We start from the raw sequence: 15,983 nt of genomic DNA on the forward strand, positions 1-15,983 counted from the left end.
TCCCCCACACTCTCTCCCCCTCTTACACGTGCACGTGCTCCCTCACTCTCTCTCCCTCTCACACGTGCACGTGCTCCCTCACTCTCTCTCCCCCTCTCACATGGCACGTGCTCCCACACATTCACTCTCCCTCTCACACGTGCACATGCCCCCTCATTCTCTCTCTCACATGTGCACGTGCTCCCTCACTCTCTCTATTGTGCACACTCCCTTGCTCCCCTTTGTACTCACTCCCTCATTTTCTATTGCACCTGCTCAGTCCCTCGCTTGCTCTCATGTGGTCCTTGCTTGTTTGCTCTCTCACTTGCACGTTCTGTCTGCCTCTATCTACTTCCCTCCCTCCCTCCCATGTTCACATGCACTCTTCCCCCTACACTCCTTTTCACCTTGCTCACGTGCATTCTCACTCCCTTCCTCGCCATTTCCCTCACACACACATGCTCCCTTTCCACCTCGTACTTGTTCCCATGCTCAGTTTGCACATGCTCTGTCTCTCTGTCTGTTTGGCACGTACTGTCCCTCACACTCTCCTCCTCAGGTGTGTGACCCCTCAAAGCTCTCCGTCTCTCGCGCACATGTACCCTTTCTCTCACTCTCCCTCTCCCTTCTGCATGGGTGTTCCCACTCATTCTCCTCTGGTCCGGGACCCTCTTTTACTTTGTCTAAAGAGTGCGGTCCCTTGCTTGTGCTCTCATACACAACCTGTCCATCACTCACACAAATTATCCCTCTTGCTCTCGCTTCCTCTTGAGCTCCCTCATGTGCTCATGCTTCTTCTCACTCTTCTGTGATTCTACTCCACTTCTTGCATGCTCTCTGTCTTGTGCTCACTCTCCTGCTTCCTCCTTCCCCTTCCACCTCTCCAATCTCCCAAGCATGCTCCCACTACCTCACCTTCCCTTGTGCACACTCCATCCCTGATCCTCTTCACCACACGCATCCTCCCTCTCTCCCTTCCATACGCTCTTCCTTGCTTTCTCTCCCTCATGCTCTCTCTCTTACAAGCAGGGAATACTTGCTCTTAGCCTATCCAGACTCTCCTCATGAGAGTTTACAATCTGGTGACACCCTGGTGAGGCTTCTCTGCCCCCTCTCCAGTCTAATCATGTCCTTACAATAGTGAGGCAACCAAAACTTCACACAGTATTTCAGCTGTGGCCTTATCAATGTGTTATAAAGTTGCAAGAGGACTTTCTTGCTCCAATATTTTATGCCCTGGCTAATGAAGACAAGCATCTTATATGCATCTCACCACCATCTAGCTGTGCTGACATCTTCAGGCATCTACGGACTTGTACACTAAAGTCCCTTTGTTCCTCAGTACTCCCGAGGGACCTATCATGCACTGTGTATATCCTTCCCTTATCAGACCTCCTGAAATGCATCACATTGCACATATCAGGATTAAATTCCATCTGCCATGGTTCTGTCCAATTTTCCAGCTGATCGATATCAAACTGTGGCCTAAGACCATCTTCCTCACAATCAATAACACCACCAATTTTTGCATCATCTGGAAACTTACTAATTATATCTTCTACATTGACATCCAAATCGTTAATGTACACACAAACAGCAAAGATCCCAGTACCATTTCCTGTGGTACACCATTGCTCACAGACTTCCAATCAAAAGTTCTACCCCCCTCACTGCTTGCTATTTGCAAGCCAATTTTGGATCCAGTTTGCCAACTTGCCTTGGATCCCACGGGCTCTTATTTTTTGGACAAGCATTTCATATGGGATCTTGTCAATGGCTTGGTTGAAGTCCATGTAAACTCCATGCGACATCAAGAAACTGTTGTTGGATACTGAAAAGGCTATGGGCCCTGACAACATTGTGGCAATAGTAGTGAAGCGTTGTGCTCCAGAAGAACAAAGAAGAACTTGCCAATCCACTAGCCACCCTTTTCAATACAGCTACAATACAGGCATAGAAACATAGAACAATGGTGCAGTTGTAGGCCATTCAGCCCTTTGAGCCTGCATCACCATTCAATATGATCATGGTTGATCATGCTATTTCAATATTCCACTCCCGCTTTCTCTCCATACCCCCTGATCCCTTTAGCTCCAGGGATGAGCTCCCCCTTGAATATATGTAACAAACTGGCCCCAACAGGTTCACAGATCATTGATCTAATCCAAGTTTATCCAACCTCTCCTCAAACTAAAATCAGAGAAGACTTCATAGTGTTGTGCGACTTCTGACTTTGTCCACTCCAGTCCAATACCAGCACATTCACATCATGAAACCCTCCAAACCAGGAAATATCCACACCCTTCTGGTAGTGTTGCGACCAGAGCTGCACACAATATTCCACATATGGCCTAGCTGTATAAAACTTTAGCTCGGCCATATTTGGAATATTGTGGGCAGCTCTGATCGCCACAATATCAAAAGTGTGTGGATGCGTTGAAGAGGGTGCACAGAAGGTTTACCAGGATATTTCCTGGTTTGAAGGATTTCATGATGTGGACATGCTGGTGTTGGACTGGAGTGGACAAAATCAGAAATCACACAACACCAGGTTATAGACCAACAGTTTATTTGGAATCACAAGGTTTTGGAGAGCTGCTCCTTCATCAGGTGAAGTCTTCTCTGATTTTAGTTATGAGGAGAGATTGCATAAGCTTGGATTGTTTGCACTGGAAAGACAGAGGCTGAAGGGCAACCTGACAGAAATCTACAAAATGCTGACAGGTATAGGTAGGATGGACAGTCAGAGGCTTTTTCCCAAAGTGGAAATGTCAATTCAAGAGGGCATAAGTTTAAGGTGAGGGGCAACATTTTGGGAGAGAAGAGTGGGGAAAATCTTTCACAGAGGGTGGTGGATGACTAGAATGCACGGCCAGTAGAGGTGGTCACAGATTCATAGTCCTACAGCACAGAGACTTGCCCTTTGGCCCAAACTGGTCTATGCTGACCAAAATGTTCATCAACGGTAACCCCATTTCCCTGCACTTGGCCCATATTCTTCTCAACCTTTCCTATCCATGTATTTGTCCAAATGCCTTTTAAATGTTGCTAATGTACCCACCTCAACCACTTCCGCTGGCAACTCATTCCACATGCGTACCACCCTCTGCGTAAGAAAGTTGCCTCTTAGGTTCCGTTTTATTCTTTCCCCTCTAACCTTAAACTGTTGCCCTCTCGTCCTTGATTCCCCAACCCTGGGAAAAAGACTGCATGCATTTACCTTATCCATGCCTCTCATGATCTTATATACTTCTGTAAGATTCCCGCCTCAGTCTCCTGTGCTCAAAAGAAAAAAACATCCTAGCTTGTGCAACTTCTCCCAAAACTCAATCCCTTGAGTTCTGGAAATATCTTTGTAAATTTCTTCTGCATTCTTTCTACTTTAATAGCATCCTTCCTCTCGCAAGGTGACCAAAACTGAACACAATACTGCAACATAATTCCCCAACTTCTATCCTCAATGCCCTGACTGATGATGGCCAGTGTGCCAAAAGCCTTCCTCATTGTCCTGTCTACCTGTGACTCCACTTTCAGAGAACTGTGCACCTGAACTCCAAGGTCCCTCTGTTCCACTACATTACCTTAAGGCCCTACCATTCACCATGAAACTTCTACCTTGATTCGACTTTCCAAAATGCAACACCACATGCCTATCGATGTTAAACTCCATTTGCCATTTCTCAACCCACTTCGCCAGCTGATCAGGATCTTGCTGCAATTTCTGATAACCTTCCCCACTGTCCACAATGCTACCTATTTATTGCAAATTTACCAATCATGCCTTGTATATTCTCATCCAAATCATTGATATAGATAACAAAAAGCAATGGGCTGAGCACCGACCCGTAAGGCACTTCACTAGTCACAGGCCGCCAGCCCAACAAGCAGCCTTTGACTGTTACCTTCTGCTTCCTACCATTAAGCCAATTGTGTTCCAATTTGCTAGCTCTCCCTGGATTCCATGCAATCTAACCTTCCAGAGCAGCCTATCTTGTGGAGCCTTATCAACGGCCTTACTGAAATCCAAATAGAGTATGTCAACCTTCCTGGTCACTTCATCAAAGAACTCCAAATTTGAGGCATGATTTCCCACGCGCAAAGGCATGCTGAATGCTCCTAACCAAACCCTGTCTTTCCAAATGTATATATATCTATATCCCTCAAAATCTTCTCAACTAACTTACCTACCACATGTGGAAGTAGGCACTTTAGCAACATTTAAGGTGTATCGTTACAAATGGGCAATAAGTGGTGGACCTAAATAAGGTTTTGGTATCGTCGCAGACTTGGTCAGCTGAAGGGCCTGTAACTAAGCTGTACTGCATTGTATAGAGTTCATAATTGTTTACCTAAAGTGAGAATCTAATTTCTATTCTCCATATGTATTAAGTTGCAATTCTGCTTAAGTTTAGAATATATGTCAATCCATGCTATTCCATCAACCCCAATACTGTGAGCTCCTATTTTGTGTAATAACACTTTATGTGACGTTATCAAATGTCTTCTGAAAATTTAAATACGCTACCTCGATTAGTTCCTTTTATCATGTCTGCTTTTTATGTCAAGAACACAAGTTTGTCAAACATGATGAGATAGTGTAAAGCTTTTCGAAATGTTCTGCTATTTCTTCTTTAACAATGTATTCTCGCAATTTCCCAATGATTGATCTTAGGCTAATTAGCCTACAGCATTCTGCATTGTCTTGCACCCTTCCTGAACAGGGGCCCTCATTTGTAGTTTTCAAATCCATCTCCTGGAACCCAAGTAGTTTTGGGACATTTTGAAATGGAGACATTTATCCATTGTCTCTGTCTCCATTATCACTGCAGCCAATTCCTTTAAAACTCTTGGATGCAGGTCATTGGGTCCTGGCTTAGTCTTATTAGCTTTCCATCATTACACACTACTACATCCAAACTACCTATTCTTGGATGGGCTCTGAAATGGACTGCTCGAAAAAAAAACCCTGATGCATTTTACAAATTCATCTTCCATGTCACCATTCCCCAGCTGATTTATCTAGGGGAGGTGCTAGAGAAACTGAAAGGTGTGAAAGTGGATAAATTACCTGGACCAGAAGGACTTTTGAAGATGCAATTCAAGAGCGAACCATACAGTAAATGGAAAATAGATGTACAGAGAGATCAGGTCTATTGTTCCCTGAAGGTGGCAACGCAGGTCAGTAGAGTGGTCAAGGCTGCGTATGGCATGCTTTCCCTCATCGGACAGGGTATTGAGTACAAGAGTTGGCAGGTCATGTTACAGTTGTATAAAACTTTGGTTCGTCCACATTTAGAATACAGTCCTGTTCGCCACATTACCAAAAAGATGTGGATGCTTTGGAGAGGGTGCAGAGGATGTTCACCAGGATGTTGCCTGGTATGGAAGGTGCTAGCTACGAAGAAGGGTTGAGTAGATTAGGATTATTTTCATTGGAAAGAAGAAGGTTGACGTTGGACCTGATTGAGGACTACAAAATCATGAGAGGTGTAGACAGGTTAGATAGCTTTGGAGAGGGTTCAGAGGAGGTTTACCAGAATGCTGCCTGGACTGGAGGGCTTATCTTATGGAGTTGAGAGAGCATGGAATGCGTTGCCAGCAGCAGTTGTGGAGGCAGGGTCATTGGGGACATTTAAGAGACTCCTGGACATGCATACGGTCACAGAAATTTGAGGGTGCATACATGGGGATCAGTGGTCGGCACAACATCGTGGGCTGAAGGGCCTGTTCTGTGCTGTACTGTTCTATGTTCTATAGCAAGAAGCTTTTTCCCAGAGTAGAGGACCCAATTACTAGGGGTCATGAATTCAAAGTAGGAGGGGAAAAGTTTATAGGAGATATACACAGAAGGTTCTTTACACAGAGGGTCGTGGGTGCCTGGAAGACGTTGCCAGCGGAGATAGTAGAGGCAGCCACAATAGCGTCAATTAAGATGTATCTAGACAGATACATGAATGGACAGGAGCAGTGGGATACAGATCCTTAGAAAATAGGCGGCAGATTTAGATCGAGAATATGTATCAGCGCAGTCTTGGAGGGCTGAAGGGCCTGTTCCAGTGCTGTAATGTTCTTTGTTCTTTGACTACTCCCCAGGTTCTGAAAGAGATAGCAACAACAGGAACAAAAGAGAAGTACAGCACAAGTACAGACCCTTCAGCTCTCCAAGTCTGTGCTGATCATCATGCCCTAGCTAAAGTAAAAAATAAACCTTTTGCCCTTATTCGGTCGGTATCCCTCTATCCCTCTCTATTCATGTAAACATCCAGATACCTCTTAAATGTCGCCAGCGTGCCTGCTTCCAGCGCCTCTTCTGGCAGTTCTCTCCAGGCTCCTAACATTCTCTGCTGGAAAAACTTTCCTTATGCATCTTCCTTAAACTTTCCCCCTCTCATCCTGAACCTGTAACCCTTGTAACTGAAACTTCAAACCTGGGAAAAAGTTTCTGACTATCCAAGCTGAGAAGGCATTGATGATGATCTTTCAGGAATCACTGGAGTCAGGGAGGGTGCCAGAGAATTGGAAAATTGGTGGTGTAACACCCCTGTTAAAGAAGGAAGGGAGGCAGAAAACAGGAAATTATAGGTTAGTTAGCCTGACCTCGGTCATTGGTAATATGTCAGAGTTCATTCTTAAAGAAGAGATTAGGGAGTACTTGGAAGTGAATATTTAACTAGGGCTGAGTCAGCACAGCTTCGTCAATGGAAGGTCATGCCTGACAAATCTGTTAGAATTCTTTAAGGAGGTAAAAATTAAGTTAGACAAAGGAGATCCAGTGGACAAAATCTATTTGGATTTCCAGAAGGCCTTTGTCACACAGGAAACTGCAAAATAAGGCAAAAATCCATGGTGTTGGGGCATGCATACAGGATTGGCTGACTTGCAGAGGCAGAACGTGGGATAAAGGAATCTTTTTAAGGAATGGTAACTGGTGACAAGTGGGGTTAGTGTGGGACCACAACTATTTATGTTATACATTAACGTTCTGGATGAAGGAACTGGGGGCATTGTTGCTATGTTTGCGGATGACACAGAAATAGGTAGAGGGAGAGGTAGTGTTGAGGAGGCGGGCAAATATATGGTAGTTAGCATATAATGTGAGGAAGTATAAGATTATGCACTTTTGTAGAAATAACAGAGATGCAGACTATTTTTGAAATGGGGAAGGGCTTTGAAAGTCTGAAGCATAAAGGCTCTTAGGAGACCCTAGTTCAGGATTCTCTTCAAGTTAATGTGCAAGGTTCAGTTGGTAACTTGGAAGGCAAATACAATGTTATCATTTCAAAAGAGCTGGAATACAAGAGCAGAGAAGTACTGCTGAAGCTGTATAAGGCTTTAGTCTGACAGCATTTGGAATTTTATAAGCAGTTTTGGGCCCCGTAAATGAGGAAAGACATGTTGGCCTTCAAGGGCATCAGTGTGTACAGGATACCTGAATGTCCAAAAGTCAATTAAATACTCAAGTTAGGTGTTACTCAAGTTTATGCTCGCATAAATAAAGGATTGATTAATGGACAAAAATGAGACTGCAGTCATAAGAACATAGAACATTATAGCTCAGTACAGGCCCTTCAGCCCTCAATGTTGCGCCGACCTGTGGAACCAATCTGAAAGGAGAAAGTGAGGTCTGCAGATGCTGGAGATCAAAGTGATTCGGTCGCCTGAGATAGAAACAGAAAAGTCTAGGAAGGGGAGGGAGGAGTCCGAGACTGTCCAGGTGAATTTGAGGTCGGGATCTGAAGCCCATTTCACCTACACTATTTCATTATCATCCATATGTTTATCCAATGACCATTTAAGTGCCCTCAAAGTTGTTGAGTCTACTACTGTTGCAGGCAGGGTATTCAATGCCACTATTACTCTGAGTAAAGAAACTACCTCTGACATCTGTCCAAATCTATCACCCCTCAATTTAAAGCTGTGTCCCCTCATGCTAGCCATCACCATCTGAGGAAAAAGGTTCTCCCTGTCCACCCTGTCTAACCCTCTGATTATCTTATATGTCTCAATTAAATTACCTCTCAACCTTCTTCTCTCTAACAAAAACAGCCTCAAGTCCCTCAGCCTTTTCTCGTAAGACCTTCCCTCCGTACCAGGCAACATCCTAGTAAATCTCCTCTGCACCCTTTGCAAAGCTTTCACATCCTTCCTATAATACGGTGGCCAGAACGGTATGCAATACTCCAAATGCGGCCGCACCAGAGTTTTGTACAGTTGCAGCATGACTTCGTGGCTCCAAAACTCAATCCCTCTATCCATAAAAGCTAACACACTGTATGCCTTCTTAATAACCCTATCAACCTGAGTGGCAACTTTCAAGGATCTATGTACCTAGACACCGAGATCTTTCTGTTCATCTACACTACCAAGAATCTTACCATTCACCCAGTTCTCTTTATTCCTTTTGCTCCTTCCAAAGTGAATCACCTCACACTTTTCCGCATTAAACTCCATTTGCCACCTCTCAGCCCAGCTCTGCAGCTTATCTATGTCTCTGTAATACACAACGTCCTTCGGCACTATCCACGACTCCACCGACCTTAGTGTCATCCACAAATTCACTACCCATCCTCCTACGCCCACATCCAGGTCATTTATAAAAATGAACAACAGCAGTGGCCCCAAAACAGATCCTTGCAGTACACCACTAGTAACTGAAGATAAGTCCCCTGGGCCTGATGGCATTTATCCTAGGATTCTCTGGTGGACCCAAAAACAAATCCTTGCAGTACACTACTAGTCTATGAACTCCAAGATGAATATTTACCATCAACCACCACCCTCTGTCTTCTTTCAGCAAGCCAATGTCTGATCCAAACCATTAAATCGACCTCAATCCCATGCCCCTGTATTTTCTGCAAAAACCTACCTTGGGGAACCTTATCAAGCACCTTACTGAAATTCATATACACCACATCAACCGCTTTAGCCTCATCCGCCTGTTTGGTCACCATCTTAAATAACTCAATAAGGTTTGTGAAGCACGATCGAGCCTTCACAAAACTGTGTTGACTATTCCTAATCAACTTATTCCTCTCTAGATGATTATAAATTCTCTCTCTTATAAGCTTTTCCAACACTTTACCCACAACTGAAGTAAGGCTTATTGGTCTATAATTACCAGAGTTGTCTCTACTCTCCTTCTTGAGCAAAGGGACAACATTTGCTATTGTCCAGTCTTCTGGCACTATTCCAGTAGACAATGACAACATAAAGATCACAGTGTAAGGCTCTGCAATCTTCTCCCTGGCTTCCCAGAGAATCCAAAGATAAATCCCATCTGGCCCAGGGGACTTACCTATTTTTACACTTTCCAGAATTGCTAACACCTCTTCCTTGTGAACTTCAATGCCATCTAAACTAGTAGCCTGTTTCTCAGTATTCTCCTCGACAACATTGTCTTTTTCCAGTGTGAATACCAACGAAAAATATTCATTTAGTGCTTTACCTTTCTCCTCGGACTCGAAACACAAGTTCCCCATATTATCCTTGATTGGCCCTAATCTTTCTCTGGATGTTCCCTGGATGCTGCCTGACCTGCTGCGCTTTTCCAGTCCCTGGATGCTGCCTGACCTGCTGCGCTTTTCCAGCAACACATTTTCAGCAACACATTTTCAGCCCTAATCTTTCTCTAGTCATTCTTTTATTCCTGATACATATAGAGGAAGCTTTAGGATATCCCTTGATCCTATCGGCCAACAACTTCTCACGTCTCCTCCTGGCTCTTCTTAGCTTTCTCTTTAGGTCTTTCCTGGCTAACTTATAACTCTCAAGTACCCTAACTGAGCCTTCACGTCTCATCCTCACAATCTCTGTGTTTACTCTGTCAAGCTCCTTCAGATTCTTATATGTGGCATGCCTGAGATCGTGTCTCATTTTGCTAAACTTGAGAGATTACAAACCCAATTTGCTCAGGCTCTCCTCCAACAAGAACCTCCTGATTCCAAGATTTGATTTTGTGAACTTTCACTGTACCACCTCCAACGTTTGTACTTCCTTCCATAAATGTAGAAACCAAAGCGACATACGGTGCTCCAGGTGTGCTCTTGGCAATTTTAAAAAGACTTTAATCCTAGCTCTCCAAACCCCCTGTGATAAAGACCAGCATACCATTTGCCTTCCCAGTTGTTTGGTGTACCTGCATACTAGCTTTCTGTAGTCCTCATACAAGTGTAGCCAAGTCTCTCTGGACATCTTGGGATTTCTGCACATTTGAAAAGCAAAATCTGTTTTCTATTCTTATGACAAATTTCAATCACTTTATGCTTCCCTGTGGTATAGCCCATTTGCCATCTTGTCTGCTCAACTTGTTATATCTGTGTAGCATGTTTGTGTCATCCCCATTTTTGTATCTTGCTTTGTAAATCAGCAAAACAAGATACATAACTCTGTACATTGCTCCAAGTTTTCAAAGTAGATTGTAGATAACTGAAAACCCAGCACAACAATTCAAAAATTGAAAGTGCTTCACTTATGAGTGATGGAAAGTGTTAGGTATATATCACAGGGCAAGAGTTATTGCTGGGGGAAAGGAAATTATGATGTGATTAGACAAGATGTAGGATGCATAGGATGGGGAAGGAAACTGCAGGGGATGGGCACAATTGAAATGTGGAATTTATTCAAGGAACAGCTACTTGATAAGTATGTAACTGTCAGGCAGGGAGGAAGTGGTCGAGTGCAGGAACTGTGGTTTACTAAAGACGTTGAATCTCTTGTCAAGAGGAAGACGACATTTATGGAAGGAAGTACTAACGTTGGAAGTGGTTCTGTGAAAGTTCACAAAATCAGATCTTGGAATCAGGAGGTTCTTGTTGGAGGAGAGCCTGAGCAAATTGGGTTTGTAATCTCTCAAGTTTAGCAAAATGAGACACGATCTCAGGCATGCCACATATAAGAATCTGAAGGAGCTTGACAGAGTAAACACAGAGATTGTTTTCGCCGGTCAGGGAATCTAAAACACAGGGGAAAGAGCCTCAGGATAAAGAGCAGATCATCTAGGGCTGAGATGAGGAGAGATTTCTTCATTTGAAGGATTGCAAATGTTTGGAATTCTCTGCCCAAAAGGCTTATGGCGTCCCCATTACTGGATGTGTTACAGGCTGGGGTGGACAGCTTTTTTAATGTCTTCAGAAATCAAGGCACATGAAAACACATGGAAATGTTAAGTTGAATGCAAGATCAGGCACACCCTTAATGAACAGCAGGGCAGGCTTGACGGACTGAATGTTGCCCTCCTCTTATTTATTACTTAAAACCATTTTGATTCATGATTTTCCAATTGTTGAGAATTAAGGTTTACTTATATCTGTGTTAAATGAGCTTTCATATTTGGTATTCCCTGTGTAACACAAGACTTCATCTAACTGTCACAGTTGTGACTAACCTGCAAACATAAACTAACCTCTTCTTGAAAACAGAGAAGTTATGAGAATCATCAAGGTTTTGACTCATGCACTATTATCAATATCACGAAAATAAGATGATTTTGGTCTTAGAAGGATTGAAGGTAGACAAGCAGGAGGCTGGAAGAACGCAGCAAGCCAGGGATCATCAGAAGGTGGAGAAGTCAACATTTTGGGTTAACCCTTCTTCAGGACTGCCAGAGACGGGTAAGGTGGTAGGTGAGGACAAGGGAGATATAGCCCTTATTGCATTTGAGGGGGTTAGAGCAGTGGAACGTGGAATGGAGGCAGTGTGGTGGAGGGCTGTCTGGAAGACAGAGAGGGAGAAAGCGCATTATTCAAAATAAGTGGATACCTAGGATGCTTGGGAGTGGAATGTCTCCTCCCCCGAACAGATGCGGTGGAGGTGGAGGAACTGGTAGAACGGGCTGGAGTTCTTGCAGGATACTGGGTGGGAGGAGGTGTAGTCCAGGTAGTTGCGAATGTCTGTGGGCTTATAGTAAATGTCCGTCTGTAGACCATTGCCGGATTTTGAAATGGGGAAGTCATGAAAGGGGCGAAGGGGTCCTCGGAAGGTGGGCGGGAATCCTGATTGTGAAAGTAAGCTCGGAGGCGGAGGCGACGGAAGAAATGTTCGTCTGTAGACCATTGCCGGATTTTGAAATGGGGAAGTCATGAAAGGGGAGGGAGGTGTCCAAGTTGGACCAAGTGAATTTGAGGGCGGGGAAGACGTGTGGGTGAAGTTGAACTGCTCCAGCTCAGCCTGGATGTAGGATGTTGTACTGATGTAGTCCTGAAGAAGAGTTACACCTGAAACATTGACGTCTCCGCCTCCTGATGCTGTCTGGGATGCTGTGTTCTTCCAGCCTCCTGTTTGTCTATCTTGGAATCCAGCTTCTGCAGGTTTTTGTCTCTTAGAAGGAATGAAAGCAACCTTCAAATGGAGATGGGCAAGGGGTCAATGCTCATCTGACTCCTGAGTAGCTGGTGACTGTCATAGCATAGAATGTAGGACAATACAGCGCAGAGCAGGCCTTTCAGTCCTTGACGTTGCGCCGACCTGTGAACTCATCTCAGCCTATCCCCCAAACTCTCCCAACATCATCCACATGTTTATCCAAGGACTGTTTAAATGCCCCTAATGTGGCTGAGTTAACTACATTGGCAGACAGGGCATTCCATGCCCTTACCATTCCCTGCATAAAGAACCTGCCTCTGACATCTGTCTTAAATCTATCACCCCTCAATTTACAGCTATGCCTCCTCGTACAAGCAGATGTCTTCATCCTAGGGAAAAGAGTCTCACTGTCCACCCTATCTAATCCTTTGCCCATCTTCTATGTCTCTATTAAATCGCCTCTTAGCCTTACAGACCCAAGTCCCTCAGCTTTTCCTCAGAAAAGCTTCCCTTCAGACCAGACAACCTCTTGGTAAATCTCCTATGCACCTTTTCCGATGCTTCCACATCCTTCCTGTAATGGGGTGACCAGAATTGTACACAATATTCCAAGTAAGGCCACACGACCATTTTGTATGGATGCAGCATGACATTACGGCTCCGGAACTCAATCCCTCTACCACTAAAACCTAACACACCGTATGCCTTCTTAGCAGCACTATCAACCTGGGTGGTAACTTTTATGGATCTATGTACATGGACTCCAAGATTCCTCTGCACACTACTAAGAATCTTTCTATTGACCCAGTACTCTGCCTTCCTGTTATTCTTCCCAAAGTGAATCACCTCACATTTAGCTGCATTGAATTCCAATTGCCACCTCTCAGCCAGTTCTGCAGTTTATCCAGGTCTCCCTGCAACATTCTTCCACACTGTGCACCGCTTTAGTGTCATCCACAATCTGACTAATTCATCCACCTATGTTATGCCTGCGTCTAAGTCATTTATAAAAATGACAAACAGCAGTGGTCCCAAAACAAATCCTTGTGGCACACCACTAGTAACTGGACTCCAGGCTGAATATTTTCCATCAACCACCACTTGCTGCCTTCTTACAGAAAGCCAGTTTCTAATCCAAACTGTTAAATCACCCTTAATCCCATGCTTCTGCATTTTCTCTAACAGCCTACCATGTGGAACCTTATCAAAGGCTTTACTGAAGTCCATGTGCACCACGTCAACTGCCCTACCCTCATCGACATGCTTGGTCACCTTCTCAAAAAACTCTATTGATGGCCAGCCCCCAAAATAAGGTATGTCAATAGGGTCAGGAGAGAAGGGAGGGGCAAGACCATTTCAGGAGATGGGACACATCAGCCTGAGGGAAGAACAATGACAATTCGCACCAAGATCACCAAAGAATACAAGGAATGTGACACCACTGGGACATAGATCTAGACTGATTTTATCCTCCATTCTACAGAATGGTTCCAGAATCTGGAAAGCATTCTCATTGTCAAGGATCATAAAGGACCTTTCTTTGCCTAATTAATTAATGTTCCACATCGAAACTGCTGCTTCTCATAGGCTACCAGCAATAAATCGTCATCTGCCTATATTAGATACGTGTGATCACGAACCCCCCCCTAAAATCAACACAATTATCCTTTGGATACTTCCTTTATCAATGGATTATAGCAATTTCCCAGTTACAAATGTTTGGTCACCAGCTTCCAGCTGCCAGCATCATGCGACCCTGCTTTCTGAATAGATTTGTGACATTTACCTCTCAGACTGGGAGTGCAGCAGAGCAGGGATGAATGCAGGGAATAACATAAGCTCAGATATCACAAAGTCCTCTCGGCTCCCTTTGGGAACTATGAAAGATAAATTATTAAATAGTTGACTCACTGCATCAGTGACCTCAATCTCATACAATTTTTGAAATGTCTCTCTGTCAAAGAACAGCAGCTTTCCGTTCTCCTGTCCTCTCTTCACTGATGTTCCAGTTACCAGCAGCTTATCATCCGGGCTGAAGCAGCAATCCGTCCTGAAGGAGAGAACAATAACATTGTGGAAGGCTCATTCCTCACCAAGTCTACAAGGCAAACATAAAGCATTCACACTGAGCCTTGACATAAAAGTCACAAAGCATTTCACAAAGTATTATGAAGCAAATTTGATAATGTGACAACTAAGGTAGGATGAGAGCAGATTGCTAAAATCTTAGGCTTTTAAGGGGAACCTTAATAGAGTCATAGAGATGTACAGCACGGAAACAGACCCTTCGGTCCAACCCATCCATGCCGACCAGATATCCCAACCCAATCTAGTCCCACCTGCCAGCACCCGGCCCATATCCCTCTAAACCCTTCCTATTCATATACATACCACCCTCTGCATGAAAACGTTGACCCTTAGATCTCTTTTATATCTTTCCCCTCTCACCCTAAACCCATGCCCTCTAGTTCTGGACTCCCCGAACCCAGGGAAAAGACTTTATCTATATATCCTATCCATGCCCCTCATAATTTTGTAAGCCTCTATAAGGTCACCCCTCAGCCTCCGACGCTCCAGGGAAAACAGCCCCAGCCTGTTCAGGCTCACCATTTAGGAAGATGGGACACATCAGCCTGAGGGAAGAACAATGATGGTTCGCACCAAGATCACCAAAGATTACAAGGAATGTGAGACCATTAAGTGTATAAGTCCTGCTAAGATTTGCTTCCCCAAAACGCAGCACCTCACATTTAACTGAATTAAACTCCATCTGCCACTTCTCAGCCCATTGGCCCATCCAGTCCAGATTCTGTTGTAATCTGAGGTAACCCTCTTCACTGTCCACTACACCTCCAATTTTGGTGTCATCTGCAAACTTACTAATTGTACCTCTTATGCTCGCATCCAAATCATTTATGTAAATGACAAAAAATACGAGGACCCAGCACCAATCCTTGTGGCACTCCACTGGTCACAGGCCTCCAGTCTGAAAAACAACCCTCCACCACCACCCTCTGTCTTCTACCTTTGAGCCAGTTCTGTATCCAAATGGCTAGTTCTCCCTGCATTCCGTGAAATCCTAACCTTGCTAATCAGTCTCCCATGGAGAATGGTCCTTAATGAAGGACAAGAGCTTTACAGAAATTGTATGGAGGACTTTCCAGAGCTGAAGGCAATGGTATAGAAATTAAATCAGATAAAAGCAAGATTACTGCAGATGCCAGAATGTGAAATAAAATTAAAGTGCTGGAGAAAACTCAGCAGCTCTGGCAACACCTGTGACTGAAAACAGAGTTCATGTCTTGAGTACAATATGACTTCCTCAGAACTAGAGGAGTACAAAATCTTTGAGGGTTTTGAAGCTCGGGAGAAATTTGGAGACCATTAGACACTGGAGCAGAAGTAGACCATTCAACCCATTGTGTCTGTTCTGCCATTTAATGAGATCACAGCTGATCTGATAATGTTCTCATCATAATGCTTGATTCTCTTGCTGATTGAAAAACATACTGTCTATGGATACTCAATCACTCTTAAATATACTCAGTGAGCCATTCTCAACACATAGAGCATAACAGCACAGAACACGATGTTGTGCTGAACACTTGTCCTAGCTTAAGCACCCATCCATGTACCTATCCAATTGCCGCTTAAAGGTCACCAAAGATTCTGCCTCTGCCACTCCCACAGGCAGCGCATTCCAT

The 15,983-nt window shown here is 44.1% G+C and overlaps 1 protein-coding gene across 1 annotated transcript in view; it reads right to left on the minus strand.

The window, feature by feature from the left end:
- The window catches only part of LOC122558023 (WD repeat-containing protein 70), a gene marked incomplete at its 5' end in the record, with an annotated part of 164,961 nt that overhangs the window by 44,206 nt on the left and 104,772 nt on the right, over positions 1-15,983 (minus strand). Inside the window, one exon of the mRNA XM_043706357.1 lies at positions 14,191-14,360. Within this exon, the coding sequence (XP_043562292.1) occupies positions 14,191-14,360 (170 nt within the window). The remainder of the gene's footprint in view (positions 1-14,190; positions 14,361-15,983) is intronic.

The sequence above is a fragment of the Chiloscyllium plagiosum genome, chromosome 16 (genome assembly GCF_004010195.1).
Source record: "Chiloscyllium plagiosum isolate BGI_BamShark_2017 chromosome 16, ASM401019v2, whole genome shotgun sequence".
Lineage (NCBI taxonomy): Eukaryota > Metazoa > Chordata > Chondrichthyes > Orectolobiformes > Hemiscylliidae > Chiloscyllium > Chiloscyllium plagiosum.